The 21,805-nt window shown below is 42.9% G+C and overlaps 2 protein-coding genes across 5 annotated transcripts in view; one reads left to right on the forward strand and one right to left on the reverse strand.

The window, feature by feature from the left end:
- TRNT1 (tRNA nucleotidyl transferase 1) overlaps positions 1-21,805 on the forward strand; it is a 22,740-nt gene continuing 935 nt past the window's right edge. The window contains exons 1-10 of one of the 3 annotated variants that reach the window (XM_030458266.1): positions 1-50; positions 134-293; positions 1,267-1,460; positions 1,969-2,107; positions 2,346-2,472; positions 2,669-2,862; positions 3,027-3,277; positions 4,494-5,953; positions 6,138-6,235; positions 8,593-8,791. In XM_030458266.1, coding sequence (XP_030314126.1) covers positions 134-293; positions 1,267-1,460; positions 1,969-2,107; positions 2,346-2,472; positions 2,669-2,862; positions 3,027-3,277; positions 4,494-4,742 — 1,314 coding nt within the window. In that variant the 5' untranslated portion in view covers positions 1-50 and the 3' untranslated portion in view covers positions 4,743-5,953; positions 6,138-6,235; positions 8,593-8,791. Of the gene's footprint in view, positions 51-133; positions 294-1,266; positions 1,461-1,968; positions 2,108-2,345; positions 2,473-2,668; positions 2,863-3,026; positions 3,278-4,493; positions 6,940-8,592; positions 8,792-21,805 lie in introns of those variants that run through there. The other 2 variants (XM_030458264.1, XM_030458265.1) reach the window with 2 other exon arrangements.
- The window catches only part of CRBN (cereblon), a 16,499-nt gene continuing 7,384 nt past the window's right edge, over positions 12,691-21,805 (reverse strand). For both annotated transcript variants that reach the window (XM_030458263.1, XM_030458262.1), the window contains exons 6-11: positions 20,331-20,393; positions 19,705-19,789; positions 18,770-18,885; positions 18,261-18,325; positions 17,119-17,250; positions 12,691-15,772 (exon numbers count right to left, since the gene is read on the reverse strand). In XM_030458263.1, the coding sequence (XP_030314123.1) occupies positions 15,589-15,772; positions 17,119-17,250; positions 18,261-18,325; positions 18,770-18,885; positions 19,705-19,789; positions 20,331-20,393 (645 nt within the window). In that variant the 3' untranslated portion in view covers positions 12,691-15,588. The remainder of the gene's footprint in view (positions 15,773-17,118; positions 17,251-18,260; positions 18,326-18,769; positions 18,886-19,704; positions 19,790-20,330; positions 20,394-21,805) is intronic.

The following is a 21,805-nucleotide window of genomic DNA, read 5'->3' on the forward strand; positions in this document are numbered from 1 at the left end:
GGCGACGGGGCGGAGGAAGGCGGGAGGGAGCGGCTCGTCAGCTCCATCGGGTGCGTTGTGTTTGAGGCGAAAGGGGTATCGGGGGGGTTGGGGGATAATCGGGTGTTGTCTGACTGTTGGTGTTTCCCCTCAGATGTGGGCTGAGGTTCTGTACGGAAGGGCCGGGTTGTTGCGGCTGTTGCCGCCGCTCCGGCTGAGGCACGGAGGAGGAGGAGGAGGTGGTTTGGGCGCCATGAAGCTGCAGTCGCCTCAGTTCCAGGCGCTCTTCACGCCGGGGCTGCGCAGCGTGGCGGGTGAGTACGGAGGAGGGGAAGGGCTGAGCTGAGGCCAAAAAATGTCCCCGGAATGAGGAGGGAAAGAAAATAATGGCCCTGCTGGAAAGGCGAAGCCATGGAGTGGAGACTTTGCAGCTGCGATCTGCTGAGCAGGGGGATGGAGGAGGCGGCGGCTCGGCTCTGGAGAGAGGTGGGGTTGTTCAGCATGGAGGACAGGAGACCTGAAGATGCTATAGGTTCTGGGGAGGGGTGTTTTACAGGTGTATGCAGTACTAAAACCGGGGATTAATGGCAGTAAACTGGAAGAGGGAGGGTCAGGTTGGACATCAGGAAGAAATTCTTTGGGGTGAGGGTGCTGAGCCCCTCAGGTTGCCCCCAGAAGCTGTGGCTGCCCCATCCCTGGCAGTGGTGAAGGTTGGATGGGGCTTGGAGCACCCTGGGCTGTGGGAGGTGTCCCTGACCATGGCAGGGGGTTGGAACTAAATGAGCTTTAAGGTCCCTTCCAACCCACACCAGTCTGGGATCCTATGGAGCAGCTTCTGGCCTGGTGGTGGGTGCTGCAGGGCAGCTCTGGTCACTGTCACTTTGAGATGACTCCAAAGTACTTGGCAGAGCTCAGGCTTCTGTCGAGGGGTTTTGCATCCTGAAGGAATTTGGGTCCCAGTTCACTGTGCTGTGCCATAAGTAAGCTGAGCACATTTCCCTGCTAAAAGTGTTCAGCCCAGAGCTCTCCAGTATGGATAAGCCTGTTAATACTTGCGTTACCAGAAATGCCCCAAAAAAACGTGTGAGAAATGACTGAGAAAGGTACACGTGGGAGCTTAGCTGTGTACTGATTTAGTGCATTTTGCATGAGGTACACACGTGATACTCTGCTGACTATTTAAGTGTGTATTCTCACATCAATGATTTCATTTTGTGGAAAGCTAGGTTATGGCTGACAGTGGCTTTTATTTTAGAGAGTGCTTTATGATTTTCCTTTTCTTCCCAGAACTGTTTGAAAAGAAAAACTTTGAGCTGAGAATAGCAGGAGGTGCTGTCAGGGATTTGCTGAGTGGAATGACACCACAAGATATAGATTTTGCCACTACAGCTACACCAGCAGAGATGAAGGAAATGTTCATGTCTGCTGGTGTTCGTATGATCAATAACAAAGGAGAAAAACATGGGACCATTACTGCCAGGGTGAGTTTATGATTTGACTTGGAGCTTTTCTAACTGTGTCTGTGAACATGCAGTGTATCCTGTAGAAAACTGGAAGTGTGCTCCTTCTGTGTTGAAATACCACACCAGGAGTTTAAATGTGATGCTGCTTTAAAATATGGAGGTATTTTTCAATTACTTATTGCATGTAGAATTCAATTATTCACCATGTTTTACCTCTGCATAACCAATTTGCACTTTTCTGTCATCACTAGAAGAGATAACGTAGGCTGCTCACGCATTCAGATAGTGTGAGTTGAAGAGTGTTTCCTGCTCCTGATTTCCCAAATTTTCTCTACCTTGCTCATTCTTCTGCCTCTTACTCTGTCTTCTGCAGGGAAATTTCCCAATTTCCTGCCCTGTTTAAAAACTTGGTACGTGTTGATTTGCATGTATCCAGCTTGAGCACTGTCTACAAACTGAAAAAAAATCAGCTTTTACTTTTGTATTGATGATTGTGTTCAAGTAACAATATCTGTGGGATTTTCAGCTCCACGAAGAGAATTTTGAAATCACTACTCTGAGAATAGATGTTGTCACTGATGGAAGACATGCAGAGGTTGAATTCACCACTGACTGGGAAAAGGATGCTGAAAGGAGGGATCTGACTGTCAATTCCATGTTTTTAGGTAAATTCTTCCAAAAGCAAGTATTTAGATGGAACGCTGCTTTTGAGATTAGGCTGACAAATTCTCTCAGCTTGTTTCAGTTTTATTTCTGCTGCTGTCAGCTGGGAGATCTGTACAAATACATCAGATGAGCTGACAAACTGGGTCAAATCACTCGACTTGCTTCCTCTGTTTTCATATCACAGTGTTGGATTTTGTCAGCCAGGATGGTAATTTTTTTTTTCTTCTTGTTTTTTAGGTTTGGATGGGATGCTGTATGATTTTTTTAATGGCTATGAAGACTTGAAAAACAAGAAAATCAGATTTGTGGGGAAGGCAAGTGAGAGGATACAAGAAGATTATTTACGAATCCTAAGATATTTCAGGTATTAGGTTTTTACCTCTCTTAGATAAAGAAATTAAGTCTATAAAGTTTCAAAAACATGCAAAAAATATCAGTGATGTAAAAAGAGTTGTAATTGTCACATTGTTAGGTTTCCCCTCCTATTTTAAATAAATAATAATCAGTAATAAATGGAAAAATTGTTCTCAGCCCAACATTCAGAGGTTTTGTTTGGGCAGGTTTTATGGAAGGATCGCTGAAAAACCTGGTGATCATGACCCCAGTACACTGCAAGCAATTAAAGAAAATGCCAAAGGTTTGGCTGGAATATCAGGAGAGAGGATCTGGGTGGAACTGAAAAAAATTCTTGTTGGAAACCATGTGAATCATTTGGTTCGCCTGATGTATGAGCTGGATATTGCCCAGTACATAGGTAAAGTGAAATGAAGATTGATTTCCTACTCCTGTATCATAAGTAAACAAAAAAGTAGCATTTTTACCCAGAAAGAAATGAGGTTTTTATTTGTTGCCCTGTGTTAACACCCACATTTCTTACTAACACTCTTTCTTTCACTTTCTTTGTGTGAATCCCTTCAGGACTGCCACTGGATGGGAATTTAGAGGAATTTGACAGAGTCACAAAAAATACTCAAAACCTGTGTCCCAAACCAATGACTGTCCTGACGTCACTGTTCAGTGTGAAAGATGATGTCACAAGTCTTGATCTGAGGCTGAAAATCTCAAAAGATGAAAAAAACCTTGGCCTTTTTTTAGTGAAGTACAGACAAGAGTTAACCAAAGCTACAGGTCCAGAACCACTGAGGCCATACCAGGATTTCATCATGGATGTAAGTGTATTTCATAGTGCTTGATTTTGGTTCTTCAGACTAAACTGAATTTCTAGTTTTACAAAGCAGCAGAGATGACAATATCTAGTGAAGAAAAAAAAAAAAAAAGGCCTCAAGTTGTCCAGTAAGAGCCTTTGCAGTGTCAGGCTTGTTTATTGGCCCTAGGCAAATTTTTGCCAGGTTTTTAAAACTCTGGTGTTTTTGTCAGGAATGTGAGTGGTTCTGACAGAAGCTATTAGCCAGGTATGGATTGCTCCTGTGTAAAACTGCCACAGTAACTGTAAGAATATCTGTATTAATAATACCAATAACCGAGGTGGAGTTATTTTGTGTGGTTTTCCCCTTTGTTTCTCTTATGAATAGGGGGGGCAAAAGTTAGAGAGAGCTTTTGCAAATGTCCTGGCATATTTCTGCAGGATAAAGCAGAAATTTTGGTGTAAGAATATTGTGTTCCTTTAACAGGGTTAAGGCTTGGAAGAGGGATAGGTAGAAGACATTTCTACTTGGGTTGTAAAGCTTTATTCTTTCCCATCCAAAACACCAAGGCTTTAATTTTTAAGGAATTATTTGAAACTAAATAAACGAGTTGCTAAAACTGTTTTTAGCAGTTCTGAGCATCTTGTAGTGATGTTTGGCTGGGTTTAAAAGCCTGCCTTTCAGTCAGTCTGAAAAATGGCATATTCCTGCCATTCCTGCAGCAGAATTTCCCTGTGAACATACCCAGGACTGACAGGTTGCTGTCCAGCCCTGCACAACCTCCCCTTCTGCATTAAAACCTGAGGGAGCTTTTGGTGTGAAATGGAGCTCCTTGACCCATTACTGGAAAGCTGGTGCAGCTCCTGGAACCCTGGTCTGTTTTTCCTGAGGAGTGCTGTGTAGCAGGACATTGTTCCACAGCAAAGTTGAGGTCACTTTCAGGTGAAATTCTGCACTTTTATGGCAACCCCTGAGACTGAAGGCAGCAGAGCAGGGGCTCAGGGAGGGTAGAGGTTCCTCTCCAGTCAGAGGTTGCAGATAATGTTGCAGCTGGAATGCAGGAAGTCCCCAGGGATCTCCTAAAAAGTGAGGACTGAGTTTTCAAACTTGTCATCCTTGGTTTCATAGTCCCAGCTTGCTGTCCGGGTGTTGCCTAATGAGATATCATGGGAATAAGGTACAGCTGAGGGCACTTGGAGCTCTTTGCTGTTGTTTCACTGGGAATCCTCTTTCTTTCTAGTCCCGGGAAGCCAATACAAACTCCAGGATCTGTGAGCTGCTGAAATACCAAGGAGAGGAACAACTTCTAAGAGAATTGCAGCAGTGGACAATTCCTTCCTTCCCTGTTAGTGGCCATGACTTAAGAAAAATGGGAGTGTCTTCTGGAAAAGAAATTGGAGCAGTGCTGCAGCAGTTAAGGGATGAATGGAAGAAGAGTGGATACCACATGGATAAAGAAGAACTCCTGAGCTGCCTTAAGAAGCTGTAAACCCAAGTGATACTGGAGAACTGTTTGAGCCCTGCTGGAAGTCTGAGATACCAGGGAATACTTTGCCACTGCACAGTACAGCATTTCTCACACTTAAGATCTGCAGACAACACAGTTTCCCTGTTACTGATTTGTACTTTCTGCAAGGAGAGGTTTAATTTTGTAGGGATGTAAACATTATTTGCCAAATTCCACATTCTCTACTTCTCTACTTCTTTTTGTTGTACTTCAGGCAGAAATATGTACTACTTTCTCTTGACCCTGAGGCATTAGGGATAACATCATTCTGAGACATCATTTTGAGACAAAAAACCCCCCAACAAATCTGACAAAAACAAAGGTGTTTCTAGCCTTCATATTAAATCCTGGGGGGGGTTTCTGCAGAAGGCAGAAGGCCTTTTCTCTTTGCTGAGAAGGGCAAAGTATGTGGAAAGAATGAACTCTTTATTCTTTTTGTACTTAAAGCTAAATGCCAGATAACTGAAATTCTTCAGCAGTTCCCAGGCAGCCTTACTGTGTGAAATTATCCTGTTTTCTGGAAAGATTTTTATTTTTCCTAATTCCAGAATCAGGTCCAGATTACAAGGATGACTTAGCTGGGTCAGTATCATGAACTTCTTGTCTCTGTAGTTGTTTCTCAGTAACTTTTCTATTGCCAAGTAACTAAACCCATGGAAAACTGGTGAAAATTTTCAACTTTATGTGTGAAAGACAATGTTAACAGCAGCAGGGGAGGGAGATCCGTGTTCCATGCCTCATGCACACTGTGTTCTGTATTGAGAAGTTTTCTACTGTTCCAGAGCGAATCTTTACTTTTAGTCTAAGGAAAGCCTCCCTCCTCTCTGATTGTCAGCCCTTCTGTTTTAACTTCGTTGGGATTATTCTGGGAAGAAGTCACAGCAGGGTCTTCCCTGTGTTGCTTCTGTGGGAATTACCTTCTGTTTCACCCTGGACAGATCCATGTTAGAGATGCACTCTGAAAACAGTTCCAAAGGAAACTAAATACTTCACCCCTTCAACATTAATGAAGAAATACATCAAGAACATTTTGGGAAATGAGAAAAGAAAAGGGATTTGAGTATTAGTTAAAGCTGATGAGGGAAGGAAACTTGGAGAGCTGTTTGCCCTTGGTACCTGATAACATCCCTGGCTTTTTTGTGTGCTTTTTAAACAAAAATCTCAAGAAACAGCTCCATGTGAGAGCAGTGCTGGTGTGTATAACTTTTACATCAGATTTAAGTTTTCCTACAAAACCCAGGGTACCTAATAAAATTGTTGGGTTTCATTTTTTAGTGCTGGATGGCAGTAGTACCACAGCAGTGCTACAGCCAAGCAGCAGTTTATGCTTCTACACAGACAACTTTCAAGCTGCTTTTTATTTCTTTTCTTTCCTAGGAAGTCAGTTACCTTAAATAAATTAATCTGAAGGTACCTGGGAACTTCAGGAAGACAGCAAGGGAACAAAAAAAGTGCTGGTTTTGGCTGTTAATAAGGTAAATCTCATAAGAACATGATGGGGTTTGATTTAATTATGTAATTAAGCTGAAGCCTCCTTGTGCAATTCATGGAGCTACTGAAAGCTTGGGAGGGAGACAAGTGAGGAAATGCAGAGCTATAGTAGACTCTTTTAAAGAACTCCTCACAAAACTCCACCCTTTGGGTAACTTCTGTGGAGCTGGTAAAATCTTGATGTTACCCAAAAGTGCTGCCAGTTGGGTTGGGCTCCACTTGAAGGGTTTTGAAGGACAGGATTTGAAATCTTGACAATCTCCAGCACCTGTGAAAAGCAGCAGCAGCAGCTTCTGCTGAAGCAGCCTAATGAAACACTGCTGCCTGGAATCCAGCAGAATTAGCACTTTGGCTCAAATTGCTAATTTACAAACCATGTTAATCTGCAGGTTTCCAGGTGATCTGTCGAGCATCTCTCATTTCAAAGAAATTAAAAAATAAAACTGCACTAAATCAAAAGGAGCATCCCAAAAGCAAGCAGTACCACCTTAAACTAATGGTTTGAACACCAATTACACCTCTTAAAACAACGTGTTTGAATAAATACTTTTTATAGAATACAAACTATTTAAATATCAAGTGAGGAGGCAAGAGGTGAAGCCATTGATGGTTAAGTGGTCAGGTGAAGTACTCCAGTGGGCTGCCTGAGCAGTTAAGTGATATTTGCAATGTTTTCATTACAGTTACAGTTCAGCCCTCTCCAAAACAAGTGGCAGGGTGTGTGTCGTTGCTCTTGGGTTTTCTTGGGAAAAAAAAAAGTGTTAAAGATGCTCCCTGTGGCTGCCTGTCCCTGGGGAGAGGATACTGCTCAACAAATAAGAAACCTGCTGGGGTTTTTAATACACAAAGACACATCAATATCCTGGGATCTGGGGCTGGTTGGTTGGTTTGTTTTTGTGTATGTAACATGGATAGATGTTCAGATATTTATGTATATTTATACACAGACACACAGAGTGAGAGGTAGGATCACTACAGATAGAAAGGTAGAAGGGTAGATAGAGATGGAAACACACGCTGGGAGCTGGGACTGAGCTAATATATACCTCATCTACATATATAGCTAATATATACACCTATATATAGCTAATATACATAGATGTATATGGATACATACAAACACACATACTGGGAACTTTGGTGTATATACACACACACACACAGGGAACTGGGCTTGGGTTTTATGTATAAATATATACATAGAGCCAAGAATATATACTGGGACCTGGAACTGGCTATGGGGATTTTTATTTATTAAAATAATTATGTTTACACTCAGATACATATTAGGAGCTGGAGCTGGCTTTTACATATATACTGCTATATACATTTCTATATTTATACATACATGCACACAGACTGGGAGCTGGAACTGGTTTGTGTATATATATATATATATATACACACACATATATAGATATCTATATCTATATATACATATATATGTATATATAGATATCTATATATATACATAGGTGTATATATATACCTATGTATATGTATATATATACATATGTATCTATATATGTATATACATATGTATATATGTATATCTATATAGATATCTATTGTATATATCTATATATAGATATCTATATGCATATATATGTATATATCGAGATATCTATAGATATATATATAGATACATATATGTGTATATATATGTGTGTATATATATGTGTAGATATCTATAGATATCTATATATAGATATATATACATATATATATGCATATACATGTGTATATATATACATAAATAGAGAATATATGCATATATATGTATATATATGTATATATATAGATATCTATCTATCTATATATGTGTGTGTGTGTATATATATATTTCAATATCCACAAACACATCCAGGTATTTATGTACTGGGACCTGAAACTGGTTTTATATTTATTTCCACACAATATGGGAGATAATTATATATTATATAATACAGACATATGCTGTGTGGCTGGGTTAGGTTATGTACCCAGGGGAGTTGCTTGTGTTTGTGGTGGTTTTTTTTAATTGTTGGTTCGTTGGTTTTGATAAATATATATATATATATATACGCACACACACACATATACTGGGACCTGGTTTGGTTTTGGTTTTTTTTAATATTTAGATACTGAAACAAGACAACACAAGCATGCTTACTGGGACTGGTTTTGTTGTGGTGGTGTTATATATATATTTATATATTTATACATATATATGTGTGTGTGTATATATATTTATATAAAAAGCACAGACACAGACACACACTGGGGTGGTTTTGGGGTTTTAATATTTTATATATATATGTGTATATATACATGCACTCATGGGTTGGTTGTTGTTTGTTAGGCAGGAGCAGTGAGCTCAGGGCTGTTCAGGGATCCCCAGCAGTGCCCCAGCACTCAGCATTCCCCAGGGTTCCTCTCTTTTCTCCCAGGGGATTCACGGATCCAGCTCCTGCTGTCCCCAGGTTTCTCCCGCTGGTCACTCCTTCCAAAGGCTCCTTGCAGCAGGGTGTTCTCCAGGAAATAAACTGGTACAACATGAAGCTGTTGGCATGAGTCGTGTGTAGGATGTACAGGTACAGTGTGACCTAAATACACACACACACAGACACACACACGTAGTGTCCTGGACAGACTGACACATGCACACACACACAAACACACAGAGTGTCCTGGATGGACACACAGACACACACAAACACACACAGACACAGTGTCCTGGATGGACACACACACACACACAGAGTGTCCTGGATGGACACACAAACACACACAGACACAGTGTCCTGGATGGACACACACACACACACATACAGAGTGTCCTGGATGGACACACACACACAGTGTCCTGGACACACACAGACACACGCACAGTGTCCTGGATGGACACACACACACACACGATTGTCCTGGATGGACACACACACACACACGATTGTCCTGGATGGACACACAGACACACAATGTGCTGTACAGACACACACACAGACAGACACACACACACAGAGACACACACACACACGCAGCGTCCTGGACACACACACAGACACATACACAAACACACACACACACAGACACACACACAGTCTCCTGAACACACACACACACACACACACACACACACACACACACACACAGAGTGTCCTGGATGGACACACACACACACAATGTGCTGTACAGACACACACACACACACACACACACACACACACACACACACACACACACACACAGTGTCCTGGATGGACACACACACACACAATGTGCTGTACAGACACACACACAGAGACACACACACACACACACACACACACGCACAGTGTCCTGGATACACACACAGACACATACACAAACACACACACATACACAAACACACACACACAAGTGTCCTGGATGGACACACACAGACACACACACAGTCTCCTGAACACACACACACACACACACACACACACAGTGTCCTGGATGAACAAACACACACACACGCACTCACAGACACACACACACATTGTCCTGGATGGACACACGCACACAGACACACACACAGAGTGTCCTGGTTGGACACACAAACACATACACACACACACACGCACAGACACGCAGACACAGGCACACACAGGCACACACACACAAACATAGTGTCCTGGATGGACACACAGACACACAGACACACACAGACACACACACATATTGTCCTGGATGGAAACACACAAACACACACACAGACACATAGTATCCTGGATGGAAACACAGACACACACAGACACACAAACACACACACAGTGTCCTGGACAGATAGACAGACACACGCACACATACGCAGTGTCCTGGATGGAAACACAGACACAGAGACCCATACACACAGACACACACAGACAGAAACGCACGCAGACACACTGTCCTGGATAGACGCACACACAGATGCACACACAGACTGGATGGACACACACACACACACACACACACACACTGTCCTGGACACACAGACAGAGAGACACACAAACACACACACACACAGTGTCCTGGATGGACACACACACACACACAGATGTACACGCACTGTCCTGGACACACAGGCACACACAAGTGTCCTGGATGGACACACACGCACACACAGACACACACACACACACGTAGTGTCCTGGACACAAACAGTGTCTTGGATGGACACACACACACATATACACACATTGTCCTGGATGGACACACAGACAGTGTCCTGGATGGACACACGCGCACACACGCGCACACACACACACACACACACGCAGTGTCTTGGACAGACACACAGTGTCCTGGACACACACACAGACACACACACATAGTGTCCTGGATGGACAAACACACACAGACACACACACACACAAAGTGTCCTGGACGGACAAACACAAAGACGCGCACTCACAGACACACACACACATTGTCCTGGTTGGACACACACAGTGTCCTGGACAGACATACACACACACACATATACATACACACATGGTGTCCTGAATGGACACACACACACACAGTGTCTTGGACACACACACAGACACACACACAGTGTCCTGGATGGACACGCAGAGACACACACATACGCACGCACACACAGAGTCTCCTGAACACACGCACACACACACACACAGTGTCCTGGACACACACACAGTGTCCTGGGCACATACAAACATGCACACACAGACACACACACACATACACACACACACACAGTGTCCTGGATGGACACACACGCACACACACTGTCCTGGACACACAAACACACAGAGACACACAGAGTGGCCTGGACACAGACACAGACACGTAGTGTCCTGGACAGACAGACAGAGTGTCCTGGATGGACACACACACACGGTCGCACACACAGTGTCCTGGACAGACAGACAGACACACACAGTTATAGACACATAGTTACAGACACACACACAGTTATTCATGTTTAGAACAGCCACATCCTGGGCCCGGTTTGGTTAGGTTTTTATTTCTGTCCATACACCCCCCCTATGGAGTCAGGCTGTTGTTGTATCTGTACAGCTCTGCACTGATACACACACATTATAGCCGGGGGTCCTGAAGGGGTGTATATATTTATGTACATATTAAGTGTATGTTCCCATGGTATATATTTATAATCTGAATTTACACCTATTACACATCTCTCCTGTCAGCAGTGCTCTCCCTGCACACACACACACACACACACACATACACACACAGTATGGGTGTGTACAGTGCTTTGGGGCCCTGTAGCCACAGACCCATGGTGTGCATGGGGCACACAGTGGATAAACCAAGTAACAGCCTCAACTCTTGTATCCTGGGTGTATCGTGGGGTGCATAAACACACACACACACACACACACACTCACACTACACCTTACTCTCTCTAATCAACACCCTACACTGACTCAGATTTTATGCAGCTCAGAGGCAGCAGGGTGGCTACAGGAGGAGAGGCTGCACAAGCCATGGCTGCCTGGAGCCAGGGGCCACCAGCCCCAGGTAAAGTCTCTGCTCCCAGGAGGGTGCTGGCTGAGGGCAGGGCACAGAGTCCCTCAGACCCCTCCTCTGTGGGTGCCCCACTCAGGACAACAGCTCCAGGTGCCTTACCTCCAGGTGGGTGCCTGTTCTGACAGGAGTCCATAAATCCACCAATCCGGCAGAAGGCTGGAACATGACTCTGGTGTAACAATGCCTGTTCCTCCCTTAGAACCTGCTGGGGAGGGGGGGGGGGGAGTCCTTACCTCAGGGTGCTGCTGGGGAGGGGTCCTTACCTCAGGGTGCTGCTGGGGAGGGGGTGTCCCTCCTGCTGGGGTGGGCAGAGCACAGGGAGCTCAAGCTTTGACATTTTTTGGTAATTCTTTGTAACGGGAAGACACGAGCTCCTTAAGAGACTGAAATTCTACTCTGCTCCCCACCTGCTGTTGTCTGACGTCCCCATCCTGAGCCTCACTCGGGTGTTGTACAGGCAGACAAAGTGTTCACTGCAAGGAGCAGGGGGTTGGGAAGCTGTTCGTATCCCCCTCGATCCTCCGCACACAATCCTCTGAAGCTGAAACTCTTTTTCCTGAGCTTTTTGAAGCTAACCAGTTTCAAACACAAGGCAAACCCCATCATTTTCCTTCTTCCCATCCCAACAATCAGCAAAAAACCTCAAACGTCAGTTTTGAAACAAATCTGATTTTATCCTTTGCAAATGCTTGCAAGCAACAACAGTTTTCTGAAAAGTTGTCTCCAAAGACAGACAGAGGAAGGGTTAGAGCAGAGAAGAGGGTACCTTTTCCACATCTTTTACAGAGCAATTAAACAAAGGTGAAAAGAAACCAAACAGAAACAAAATTAATTGTAGCACATACAAAAAAAAAAAAAAAATCAGTATTAAAAACCAAATAGTAGAGTGGCTGAACATGTTTCAGACCAAGTGTGCAAGTGTCCTATGTGATTCTCCCTCATCATCAAAACTAAACTAAAAGATATGAAAACTTGCAGGATTAGAGGCTCTGATTGTGCAACAACAGCTTGGGAATGAGCAGCTCTCTGCTCCCTGGGTGCTGTCCCTCTCCTGTCCCCATCAGACACCCGGTTGTCCTGCAGAGCCAGGACACCAACCTGTGACTGCCCACCTCCTGTCACCTCAGAACAGGCAGGGATTGTGGTGGGAGAGGAGGAAACTGTCCCTTTGGGAGCAGCCAGCACACCAATTGTATCAATTAATGCACAAAACTCCACATCAACCAAAGAATGTAGTAAAGACAGAACTAATTATCATCAAATGTCATTTCCTTTGCATTAAGCTCTCCAAACCATGTGATGTTCACATTTGTCAGTAATAATTTTCCACAATCCCAAATTTTCTCTCCAAAAAAAGGAGAAAAGCAGCACAGAAAATGCTGCTTACTGTGCAGAACCAGCCCTAGGCAGGTGCTGTGCAGCACCTCATGGCAGCTTCACCACAGCAGGGTTCAGCCCCTTCCTGGCAGCCTGAACCCCTCTGGTCTTCAACCTGGAAAGTGTCAGGGATTTCAAAAGAGTGAACATTTCACAGGAGGTAAGACAGATGGAACAGCATCACCAACAATGAAACCAATTTACTCCTGACTTATCTCACTTAATTATATAAATTTACATTTGACTATATACACACACTCCCCAAAATAAGCCTGTTTTTGGAGTCATACATGGCCAACATGATGCTGGTTTTAGTTGAGGCAGAATAAGACTTGTCCAGAAACCCAGAGACCTTACGGAGTTCACTAAATAGCTGAGAAAAGAATAATTGTGAAAACCTCACTGACCAGAGCCCCAGCCAACACTTCCATCCAGTGGCAGCAGAAGGGACTTTAAAGCATTTAACACTTGGTGTCACCCACAAACCGCACTGAGGGCAATGGGAACAAGAGCTGCTGGGCAGCTTTGAGGGGAAACCATAAACCAAGCCTAGAGCTAAGCCCCGTGTGTCTGTGTGTGCACACGTGTGCATGGTGTGTGCACACGTGTGCAGGGAGCAAGGGAAGCTCAGTGGGATTTCAGTGGTGATGCAAGTCCAGAGGTTTCACAGTCTCTCACACCAGTGCTTATCATGTCAGCCTTCTGAGGGCTGATAAGAGAAACACAACCAAAGCCAGAATGTTTACTTGAAGGAACTGAGCCATCCTTCACCCCTGATTTGTTCAGAGTGGGATTCAAAGGAATATTGCTATTCCCAGCTCACTGGCACATCAGAGCACTGCACACAAAATTAAAAGATGTCTGTGGAGAGAACAGAAGTTATCAGAGAAGCTCAGAGGTAGAGGCCTTCAGAGAACTGAACCTGAGTTGCACAATCATTTTCTACACAGCCCAAACCACCACCCCACAGCCCAAGAGCCTCCAGCAGCTTTGCACATCCCAGTCTCTTTCCCACTGCCCTGTCACAGGTGTCACAGGTATCACCCCCCCTCACACCCACTGCCTGTCCCACTGGATCCAAATCCCCATCACTGGAGTCACCTCTGCTGGCTACAAACGTTTGCTGCAGGGACACCAGAGAGCCAGCAAGTAGTGGCTGATGTCTGAATCTTCAGTAGTTTTGTGTCCTACCCAACAATGCAAGCTCCCAAAGGATCTGCTGTGGAGAAATGAAGTGAATGATAAAGCTTCAAAACAAAGCCAGGAGTTCATGTACACAAACAGACTGAAGGCACCTCCAGTTCCCATCACCACAAAAACCCCAATAAACCAGTGGGAAAAGCTGCTCAGTTTTGGCACCCAACTCCTGAGCACAGTGCACAAGGAAAGCACTGCCTGTTGTTGCTGTTTTATTTAGAAACCTTGTCTCTTGGTAAGGTAAGGGTGATGATGTGAGATGTTACTTTACAACATGAAAATGAAAAAAAATAAAATCACTGAAGATATGTTGTGTCCCTTGTCAAAATAAATGCTGCTGAAAGATCTCCCACGTTGTGTATTGAGGGGGCTCTTCCCAGCCCCCTGCACGTGTATGGTGGCAAACTCATCTGCACAGAAACAGTTCTGAAAAGTAAGCATTAGCACATTCAACAATAAATGACAGTGTAGCTTATGTTCTGGTACTGACCTCTGTGTTTTGTATAAATAAGTTATAATTCAAGACTTTAAAAGTCAAATAGACTGAATAAATGGGGTAACTTGTGAGGACCAAATACTTCACTTGGGTTCCTTTCAGAGGGCACCCTGGAAGGTGCCTGTTCCCCCTGCAGGCAGCTCCTGCTTTCACCACTGATGTGGCCAAGGCCCTGCCAGAAAAGAGCCATCAGTCTTCTACTCTCTTCCGTGGTTGTTTGCTATCTGAGAAACAGCAAGAGCACAAAATCTGCAGCATTCCACAGTCAGAAGCAGGGATTCTCAGCAAGAACACTTCTAAACATATCATGGGGAATACTCTGCAGCAGGTAACTGGTATCTCACCACCATCAGTACATTGCATAAATTACACTATGTGTATTTCTAATTTTAGTTTTCCCCCACCTCCTTTCACTGCAAGTTGATAGCAATAAAACATCTTCTGAAATTATAGAAAGGGAGAAAGTTCAGTCTCAAGCCTGCCCAGATGGATCAGATCCATTCCTTGGTGTCTCATGCCACCTCCTCTCCCCAGCTGTCATTTTAAAGATTCACCCTTCAGTCCTCAGTGCATCTGCAAGGACAGGGATGTGGATGCACACCAAACCCAGATGGAGTGAGCCTGCTTGGTTGGTTGGGTTCTGTGTGTGGGGAGTGGGTTCTGGGTCTTTTAAGTTTAAGTAAGCATCAGAAGCAGAACTGAGCAGATGCATCTAAGAGACAGCCTACTGCCTGTTCACCTCCAGAGCAGGTGACTGGATCACAGGCAGAGCAGGGGTGTTCTATCCTGGCCTGAGTCATCCTCTGCTTCTGGAATCCGAGGCAGGAGAGCAGACCTGGTCAGTCCCCAGAACTTCTGAGGTGACATCTCCTTTTTGGTAGCTGTGAACTTCCATCCCATATGGTTCCCACAGATTCTGCACTGGGCTATAGTCCAGGCATACCTACCAAAAATGAAACACAAGTTGGATGCAAAGTCAGAGTAAAAATATTGGCACACAGCTCACTCCTGGGGACTGAAGGGGATACTGGTCCCAAGCTGGATTTCCAGAGAATTCTGGGGAAAAGGTGCCCAGCATTCAAGTAGAAAAAACAACTTAAGGGTTCTGGCAGGGCAGGATGATGAGATGCATGATTTTAAGAAGAGGCAGAAAATGTTTCTTGGAGAGTAAGTGACTTGCAGCCATAAAAGTGCTCCTAGATAACAGGAAATTGCAGGTTCCAGAGCAAGGCTTTTGATTTTACAGCTTTAAAAGGCAGAACATGAATATTTCAAAACTCTCATGGAGAAAAGAGCTAAGAAAACATGTAAGGATGAGAAAAATTAACTTTGGGTTTTATAAGCCTGAAGTTTTCTTCAGAGACCCTTAAGGAATGTGTCTTGTGACAGATGGAGCACAAACCCTCCAGAAATCACAGTGCTACAAGATCACCCACAAATAAAACTTGATCAACGTGAGGAAGTGCAGGAGCAAACATCTCCATGCAGGAGTCAGGAACTCCAAGTGCAGCAGTTCATTGCTTCAGAAGAGAACAGGGGAGGCAGAGGGTCAGAATGATCCCTGACACTTTGGGATACAGGAAGGACCACAGAGAAAAGCAGTTCAGTGAAAATGCATTTAAAAACTAGTTTTGTGAAAGTAGAATTGAAACAGTTTGACATCTCAGCTATTTTTAAGAGTTAAATGTTCAAAATTTTGAGTAAGTGCCTGGAAGAATGTTTATCTAGCAAAAAGAGGTAAATTTAAGCTGTGAGAAGAGTGACATTTTGATGCAAGATCCTTCATTATTAGGCAAACCTTTAGATTGTGACAGTTAATTCAGCTACTTTTTGACAGTTAACAAATAAATATAAAAGGTAATCAAATTGCTACATTGTTAGTAATTATTAATTGATTTAATATTTATTCAGCTTTCACATGTAAGAAGTATCTTGGTGCAGTAACTACTTCATGATCAAAGAAATCTGTTTATGTGAGTTCCACAAACCTGTGCCCATGAAGCCCTCAGACAATCAGTATCCTCTCTATACCTCTCAGATTCTAGAATATATTTTTAAAAATTAAGAATTTCACATATTAAAAAAATTCCAGAGAAATTCTTAAAACTATCTAAACTTTCTATTTTAATCTGTATTTTGAAAAAGTCTAAACTTACTCTCCTGTTTTTCACATGAGTGAAATGACCACCTACATTTCAGAAACCCTGTATTTGCTCTTCTGCTGTCACAGGAATACACTCACAAGCAAAGTTCTGGAATTTATTAATATTTTTTTTAAACCATGCTTACCCAGGAAACCAGGTGTGCTCTGTAGATGGTCGTCCACTGAGACTCAAGTTGCAGGCTTTATATACAGTGAGGGTTTCATGGATGTATCCATGAGGATTCACATATGCTGCCATGGGGCCACACAAGGATAAGCTACAGCAGACAGGGAACAGTTTTGTCAGAGTTCCAGGAAGAAACAAACCCAAACAGTCAAATGGAAACAGAGGAGAAACTGCCAGCCATGCCTCAAACTGTTTTCCACAGCAAAAGGACCACTTGAAGTGGGAGAGGAAAAAAACCCAAGAAGTTGCTTTCATTCTATTCTTAAAAATGGAAAGAGATGTCACTGTAAAGTATCACTGACAAATGTTTGTATAATAGAGAAAAATTAGGTGTTCAGAGTAATAAATCTGATGGATTCCTCACAGATATAATTGTAGGTACCAGAAATGTAAATCTCTGCTTCAGAAAATGTATTTTTGAAGATATTACTGCAAGGAAGGACTGAAATTCTCCTGCATTCAGATGAACCTCACCCAGCTGGCTGTTAAAGGGGACAGGTAGAGGACAGTGAGCAGGAAGCCATGCAAACTATCTCAGCAAGGGCAGTTATTAATCTTTTCCTCAAAAACCTACAGCTCAGTATAAGGAAAAGTAGATGACAGACTCATTTTACCTGGTGGCTTTGAACAGCAACTCCCAATAAACCCAACCAACTCTATATTGCTTTGCTTACATCTAACTTCAGAAGTAAAGAAGAGTGGCATTCATTACTCTAACTTCTCATCATTCTGCTGCTGAAGTAAATCATATCAACACAGCAGGAATCATGGCTTCTGGAACCCCTAATTTGATTAAAAACCAAGAAATGGCATTTAATTACCATGCCAGCTTCTGATCAATCTGCAGAAGGAGAACTGACAAGTCCTGCTTTGCCCAGACACCTTTTAACCTTCCTATTGCCATTACAATGTACATGGTGATGTTCAGATTTACAAACTTTCTGAAAAGCTCAAATAATCTGTTTTTATAAAGAAAATTTCCCATCAAGATTTACTTAAAATTTATTGGAACTCTGGAAAACACAACAGTTCTTACCCAGCTTCATCTGCTTTGTTGTTTCTGATCAACAAGTTCCCAGAGACTGAGAGCAATAAACTCACCTGAATATTTCATTCTTGGTCGTTATTTCTGTGTCTTGGCATTGCTTACAACACAGAGATGTACACTTAAAAACAAAAACAAAGGTCAGCAGAGTGACAAATCACAAAAAAGGCTCTTTCATTACAAAATTATGAAATTTTCAGGGCAGAAGACTGCCTGGTGGCAGTGTATCATCCTGGCAATATGGTTATGATGTCTGCAAGATGGTTCTGTACAACACTGGGCTTCTAGCACCACCTCTTGGCTAAAAAATTGCTAGGACTTGTTGGCATTTCTAACAAAAGTAAATATTGTTGTATGTTTCTTGCTTGTTGAAAATCCCATAGTATGGAGAGAAAGCATTTTCTTTCTTGACTAAACTTAAAAAGGGGAAGGAGGAAATAAAATAACACCCCAATTCATTAAGTATGATGTGGAACCATCACCCATTTTTGTTACAGATTGTAACAGTGTCACAGATTTGTTTTTGTGACACCAAGTGGATGGCAAGGGAAGCAGAAGGACTCACTTTGTTCATTATATCCAGCTCACACCTGAGCCTCTGAACAGCACTTCCTATTTTCAGCAGCTGGATCCGCAGCGCGTCGTCAATGGGCAGGCAGGCAGCAACTCTGTAAGAGAAATCTGGGAATGGGAAAGCACCAGGATCCTTAGAATTCCAGAGAGCACCAGCTTCTACCTACTCAGTTACAGCTAAGAGTGCAAAAACCTGGGTTTAAAGCAGACCTTTAGAGGTCATCCTGCTGCCCTAGGGATGGATCATGTACCCATCCATCCTCTCCTCAGATATTTGTCAATCCACACTGGAAGATCAGGAATGATGGGGAACAACGCTGGGAAGGGGATCTACTCTAAAACCAGAACTCTAAAACTTGGAGTCTGAAACCAACTTCCACTTTGACAGTGAATTACTAAACTTTCCAACCACGTTTATGCTTGCATTTCCCTTGCCAAAAGAAAGAAAGAGAGAAGGAAAAATGAAAGAGAACCCCAAACATCCAGAAACCTCCCTGCTGAACTGTAACCAAGGTCTGTTACCCACAGCAGTGCTAACAAAGAATTCTGCACTGCTCTGCAGGGAGAAGGAAAAAGACATCCTGCTTATACACTGCCTTCTGGATGTCTTTTTTTCCACATCTGAACAAAGACCAAAAAACAGATATAAAAAAACAATTTCAGTCAAGAGGACAGGCTCTTATTAAAAGGAATTTTAATAAATATAATAGTGAATTCTCAAGCAGCAACTTCACTCGGGTATCAGATGGCACAAACACAAGGCAGTGACTTTCCTACAGTCATTCTTTAACTTAACAGAAACCTTGCTAAGCTGAAAATCAGAGAACTGAGGGCTGGACTGCCCAGAAAAGTAATTATCTTGCACTCTCAGGAATTTTTAAAAACACACAAGACCAAATTTGAATAATAAGCCCAACAACATCATACCTATTGGGTTTGCTGGAAGAGATTCATCCTTAAGATTTTCATCCCATTCATGTAGCTGCCTCTTGACTCTTTCCATCAAGGTTTCCTTTTGTTAGAAGAAAAGCCTAATTTAAATACATAGGTATTGCTGTTTTCTTAGGAAAAAAAAAAAAAGGGAAGCAAAATATGGAGTAAGCTATTTTCCCTAGGTGGACATTAGATCTTAAAAGAATTACTGACTCATTTTGAATCTATGTCCTTTAAACTAAGAGCAAACCAGGGATGGGACGTGGGCCAAGGTGACCCAATGGCCCAAGGTGATTGTGGTTTTGTTTGAGATAAGGAGCCAGCTCTTCAAATTCTAGAGCTGTACAAACAAGAGCATGTGGGACAGAAGATGGAGTTCCTGACACACAGCAGAGCGCTGAACCTCTTATCTACCCCAGACATGCTCCAGCATGAGAACAACTACACAGAGGGGGAAGCTCTTCCTGCTCTTTTAACAGCTACCCAAAAACAATGCACTTCTTCAAAGGGTCACATATAAGCCAACAAAATTAAATATAGCTTTCACATTACCCAGTAATTCCATACTGAAATGTACAAAATAACTGTAGATGACTTGGTGCTACCCAGGGTGAACTTACAGCATCATACAGAGAGTAGAGCCAGGGAGGCCAAGATGTCAAACTTGCACAGTGGAACTTCCTCTAAAATGAAAACCATAAATATGTGTTCTTTAACATGAGCAGATTTTAAGGAGAGTTCTTGTTCAAACAAATAAAACAGAGGAGAAACACCTGATTATTTAAAGACACAACAAATTATCACCATCACAACCAGTACTTCAATGTGAAGCTTCCAAACCACTTCTCTGTGATATATGATGATAATTCTAAAGGGAAAACCCATCTGTTAATGACATTACTAAAAATGGCACCATGCAAGTTAGGAGTTTCAGAGGATGCTCTCCCACAGCACAACAACCATTGGTTAAGAAAAGCTGGGCAGCCTTGATGTTCAATTGCATACTGCTACCCACTCTCATTCTGGTCTCTATTTTTAAAAGAAATAATTTTCAGAAGGGCTCACTGAACATGAATGCTTGAGCCAGCCTACTGCAAAACTATTAAACAGCTTTATTACAGTTTTGGAGGTTTTTCAGAAGTGCCAGGTTGCCCTGTTTCACCCCACCCTCTCCTACTGACCTCAGTGCTCACTCTTGTCCCTTTAACTTCCTGTGCACTTGTTCACTGCTAATATTTGCTCTTTGAAAGGCCTGAGGACAAGTCAGGTTTACACTTGAGAGGCTTATGCTGGTGGAACTCTGCCAGTACTACACAATAACATGGTGCTTAGTATGGGAACAGAATTTATCTTGTCCAATTTGATCCTTTTGACAGTACATCTCATTGCAGGCTCCTGAAGGAAAATGCTACATGGCAGTGAAAGTGCACATTTGGTTGTATAAATGCAGCTTTTAGCACCTTTTAAACAGCACAGCTGTCTCCAGCACAAATCACACCTTATTATTCCCTCAAGCAATGCAGAAGTTTGTAGCTTAGGCCTGGCATCAGCTGCTTTGGACTCTTGAAAATCCTGCCCTACAATTTTAGTGTGAATTCCCCCCTGATTCCAAGGACTGTCACAGCTGCAGTGATGCAAAAACACTGCACACAAGCCAAGAGAGAATTTGTGCCTGTGAAGCAAAAGCAGAACTTAATACCCTAATGGCAATAGGAACATCTTAGTGATTATTTCTCCTCTACTGGTGACTGGGGTTTTTGGTTTGTCTTTGTTTTGTTTTGCTTTAAATCACAGCTAAGTATATAAAAACCTGGAAGGCCTCTGAAGAGGCATTAAGTCTGCATTTATTAGAAAAGCAGATCCATGTTTTCTGTAAACAAGTAACTGCAGGGACAGAAGTTAATCCTTTAACTGATGCAGCTTTTAAAGTAAAACCAGCAAACAGAACCATAGCTCTAAACAAAGACATTCACAGGTCTTCTGTTTCATCACTGAAGTTACCTCTCACCCACCTCTGCTCTTGAAAAACCTCTTCTAGCTCAGTTACAAAGAAACAGTCACATTTAACCAAGCCATTAACAGAAGTACAAAGCAA

The sequence above is a fragment of the Calypte anna genome, chromosome 12, assembly GCF_003957555.1.
Source record: "Calypte anna isolate BGI_N300 chromosome 12, bCalAnn1_v1.p, whole genome shotgun sequence".
NCBI classification, from domain to species: domain Eukaryota; kingdom Metazoa; phylum Chordata; class Aves; order Apodiformes; family Trochilidae; genus Calypte; species Calypte anna.